The sequence below is a fragment of the Nicotiana tabacum genome, chromosome 21 (genome assembly GCF_000715075.1).
Source record: "Nicotiana tabacum cultivar K326 chromosome 21, ASM71507v2, whole genome shotgun sequence".
NCBI classification, from domain to species: Eukaryota; Viridiplantae; Streptophyta; class Magnoliopsida; order Solanales; family Solanaceae; genus Nicotiana; species Nicotiana tabacum.
The window spans coordinates 85,384,291-85,389,061 of NC_134100.1; the positions used below are offsets into that span (position 1 = coordinate 85,384,291).

At 36.6% G+C, this 4,771-nt stretch overlaps 1 protein-coding gene across 1 annotated transcript; it reads right to left on the reverse strand.

Annotated features, from left to right (window-relative positions):
* Window positions 1-323: 323 nt before the first annotated feature.
* LOC107776497 (F-box/kelch-repeat protein At3g23880-like) lies at window positions 324-1,412 on the reverse strand. Its single transcript, XM_016596403.2, has one exon. The coding sequence runs from the start codon at window positions 1,410-1,412 to the stop codon at window positions 324-326; it is 1,089 nt and encodes a 362-aa protein (XP_016451889.2).
* Window positions 1,413-4,771: the final 3,359 nt, after the last annotated feature.

A 4,771-nucleotide genomic window follows, 5' to 3' on the forward strand; every position in this document is an offset into this window, starting at 1 on the left:
CATGCAATACAATGGGTAACAACTATCCAAACAATCAGTAAGTGGATCTTTTAACACTAAATATAGGACTTAGGCCAAAGCTAGGCAGAATTGTAGAATTACCACGACAAAGGGCGTGCCAAAAAATAAAAGCAACCAAAAATTAATTTAGACCATATTCATGAGGAATTTAAATCACTTCCAAACATATAAAAGAAGAACAGATCAAAATGAGAAGAAAAAGAAAGTGTAAGGAGGAATGGTTAACTAGAATCAATTAAAGAAACAGAAAGTAAACATCCAAAGTATCCAGTATATACCTTTGGTGTAAACCTATAGAGCGGTTAGGAATTAGGAGAGAACAAAGTTTCCACATATGTTACAACCCTTCTGAAGTAAAGTCGTTTTTCAATCCCAGCAACATTAACTTCTTCGAATTTATGTATTCTTGAATTGTAAACCACGAATTCGGAGTCTTTCCTCAGAAACAACATGTCTCCATCCTTCATAAAGCTCACAGGAATCAACAACGAAGGAACCCAAGTTAATTTAATTGCGAATATCTTACTCCATGAATAGCTTAATCCATTCGTTTTCATATAGTGCCAAACTTCATAATTTTGCATTCGGTCACAATCAGTCAAACTAAGGTTTTCCTCTAGAGCAAACAAATGTGTAGTACTGTCTGTCCAGTCAAATGGATATGGACACAATAATTCCTCCTGAAATTGTTCCTTCTCTAAACAAAAACGTACTATAATAATGTCACTACGACCATTAATTAAATCCTTCCTCGCCAATATATAAACAATCCCATGTGATATAACGACGTCCCCAGCAAATAAATAATTTGGAGGAAACCGACCTATCGATTTCCACGAGTTATCTTTTGTTGAAAATACATGAACCTCCTTGTCATAATCGGAATCAGATTTACGTCCTAGTCTAAATATTTTGTAACCGTCGATAGAAGGAAAGTAGCAAAAATTATAAATACCAGGGAATTGCGGCCTAAGAACTGGACAACGGATTTTTCTTGATTCTCTAATGGCCGGATTCCAAAGAATGATTGTGTCATTAGGGTAAATTAGAAGAAGCATACCATTAGATGAGTGATAAGTTATTCCACATGATCGCCACTCATGATTGGTTGCAATTGGAGGATCAACAAGAGAGACACTGGAATCATGTTGAAGTGGGGGATCCATCGTGTAGTAGTAGAAGCCTTTAGCCAACGTTATTCTAGTAGAAACCATAAAGTACTTTTCACAATTTTTGTCACTTTTGCGAGTTTCATAATGCTGCTTTATGAATTGACCATCTTCAATTAGAGAATGCCATAATTTGCAAACGCTTTTGAACCTTAAAAGTGATTTCACAGAAAGTCTTGTGAGTATATCAATGATGACATCGTGGGGAAAGTAATTAGGCATTATGATATCTAACTGATGTTGGTGTTGAACTATTGTTTGTGCAATCGAACGGCTGTTGCTAGGGTTTTATGGTTTTATCTTTTAATGGAAAGGGGGAGGTGAATTTGAAGTGAAGCAAACTCAGTATTAACGCTTTGTTTCTTTTCTATTTATGCATGCCGCCTATTTTTGCCCTTTCCTGGTGGGAATAGGATTTCACGTTAACCGTGCATTTTTCTTTTATTTTTGTTAATTAAATAGTGTTAAGAAATCTATATCTATATGGAGTATTAAAACGAGAGGAAAAAGTCTTCACACTAAGAGGGTGTTTGGCTAAGCTTATAAGCTGGTCAAACTAATTTATAAGCACTTTTCTTTTTATCTACATGTTTGGTAAACCTCGAGGTTCGGACCAAAATTCATTTACCCATTCATCCCCGAGCCCGAATATATAATTGGTTTTGGAATCCGACCTCAAATTGAGGTCTAAATTTCCAAATTTTCGAAATACTATTTTCTACCCTAACTCATAATTCTACCATGAAAACATTAGATTTTAGGTTGATAATTCAAGAAATGAAATGGGAAATTGAAAGAAAATGGTTTAGAATCACTTACCAATACTTTGGGAAAGAAAATGACTCTTGGAAATCGCCTCTACCCTTTTGGTTCTTGAAAATATTGAAGAAATGGTTTAAACCCGTGTTTGGATTCTGTTTTAAAACACTGGACAGGCCTTCATCGTGTTCGCGAGAGGCCCGTCGCGATCGCGATGCACAACGTTATTCTAGTAGAAACCATAAAGTACTTTATAACACAAAACAAATAATATTTAACACTAAATATATTTAGAGATAACAATACATGCAATACAATGGGTAACAACTATCCAAACAATCAGTAAGTGGATCTTTTAATACTAAATATAGGACTTAGGCCAAAGCTAAGCAGAATTGTAGAATTACCACGACAAAGGGCGTGCCAAAAAATAAAAGCAACCAAAAATTAATTTAGACTATATTCATGAGGAATTGAAATCACTTCCAAACATATAAAAGAAGAACAGATCAAAATGAGAAGAAAAAGAAAGTGTAAGGAGTAATGGTTAACTAGAATCAATTAAAGAAACAGAAAGTAAACATCCAAAGTATTCAGTATATACCTTTGGTGTAAACCTATAGAGCGGTTAGGCATTAGGAGAGAAAACGTTTCCGCATATGTTACAACCCTTCTGAAGTAAAGTCGTTTTTCAATCCCAGCAACATTAACTTCTTCGAATTTATGTATTCTTGAATTGTAAACCACGAATTCGGAGTCTTTCCTCAGAAACAACATGTCTCCGTCCTTCATAAATGTAACGACATGCCCGGTCGTTTTGAATATTATAACCTTATTTCCCAATTTAATGCTCAATTTATGCCTTTCTAATTATTTATGACTTATTGGGTTAGTTGGTTCCGGTTCGGAAGGGAATTCGGAATGAAATGAGACACTTAGTCTCATAATTAAAAATTTAAGTTAGAAAAGTGGACCGGATATGGACCTTTGTGTAAACGACCTCGGATTTAAATTTTGATGATTCCAATAGTTCCGTATGGTAATTTTGGACTTAGGAGCGTGTCTGAAAAATTAATTGGAGTTCCGTAGTGGAATTAGGCTTGAAATGCCGAAAGTTGAATTTTTGGGAAGTTTGACCGGGGGGTTGACTTTTTGATATCGGGGTCGGAATCTGATTCTGAAAATTGAAATACCTCTGTTATGTCATTTATGACTTGTGTGCAAAAATTGAGGTCAATCGAACGTGATTTGATAGGTTCCGGAGTCGTTTGTAGAAATTAGAAATTTTAAAGTTCATTAGGCTTCAATTGGGAATTTCAAGCCCGGGATTGGGCGATTTTGAGCAAGGTTTTTCACGGGAAAACTTGAGGTAAGTCCCTTGTGATCATTTCTACTCCATAATATTGAATTATCATCTAATAATCCGACTTGATTACATGTTTTTGAGGTGTAAATTGGGGGTTGGAACTTAGGGATTTGAAAATACAATTTGAAGTTTTGAGGGTCGAGTTGAGGTCGGATTTTGGTAAAATTTGTATGGTTAGACTCGTGGTTGAATAGGCTTTCGGATTTTGTAAATTTTTCCGGGTTCCGAGACGTGGGCCCCACGGATAATTTTTGAGCTAAATTTCGGATTTTTATGAAAAATTAGTATTTTCTTATGGAATTAATTTCAATAAATTTTATCGACTGAAACAAATTATTTGTGACTAGATTCGAGGCATTCGGAGGCCGATTTGCGAGGCAAAGGCATAGCAGAGTAAAGAGTTTCACGTTTTGAGGTAAGTAACAGTTTTAAATCGGGTCCTGAGGGTATTAAACCCCGAATTTTGGTATCATGTGATTATTTTGGAAGTGACGCACATGCTAGGTAACGGGCGTGTGGGCGTGCACCGAGGGAATAGTGACTTGTCCATTCTGGGAAACTGTAAAGTTGAATAATTTGCTGTTAGCTATATGCTCTCTATGTGTTGATAAAATTTGACTTTAAATCATGTTAGAAATCATGCTTAGGCTATGTGATAGTACTGTTGGGACCTACAGAGGTCGTGTACTTGTTGAATTGCCTGTTAAATGCTATATGTACTCAGTCTCAGCTTTTACTTGCACATTTTTATCTCAGTCTCTTTTATTATTATTGATACATCATATCATTGTTGTTTGGGCTGATTTCATGATTATTAAGAGCCCTAGAGACTGGAGAGCTTTATGACTGAGTGAGGCCGAGGGCCTGATTATGAGATATTATACTATAGCACGTGAGTTGGCCGTGCAGATCCTTTTATTATACTATAGCACATGAGTTGACCGTGCAGATCCTTTTATTATACTATAGCACGTGAGTTGGCCGTGCAGATCCTTGTATTATACTATAGCACGTGAGTTGGCCGTGCGGATCCTTATATTATACTATAGCACGTGAGTTGGCCGTGCGGATCCAGCTATTTATATTATGGCACGTGAGTTGTCCGTGCAGATTATAGCGTTTGGGATGTAGGAGCCCCTCCGGAGTCTGTACACCCCCAGTGAGCGCGGGTACCCATTGAGAGTGAGTGATGAGGGCTGGGAGCCCAGGGAGTGATGAGGGCTGGGAGCCCAGTGAGTGATTGTTGTCCTTAGAGGTTGTATTTGATTTCCATTTGCTGTTGCACTTAGTTGCTATCTATCATTGTTGTGAAATCTCTGAAAGATTTTTATATACGGATTACATGAACAGGAACTGTATAAACTGCCATATTTGATATCATGTCTATTCTTTGCTGGAATTACTAAAAATAAACCATAACTGTGTAGTTCGTTACTATCTTCAGTTCCTTATTTAT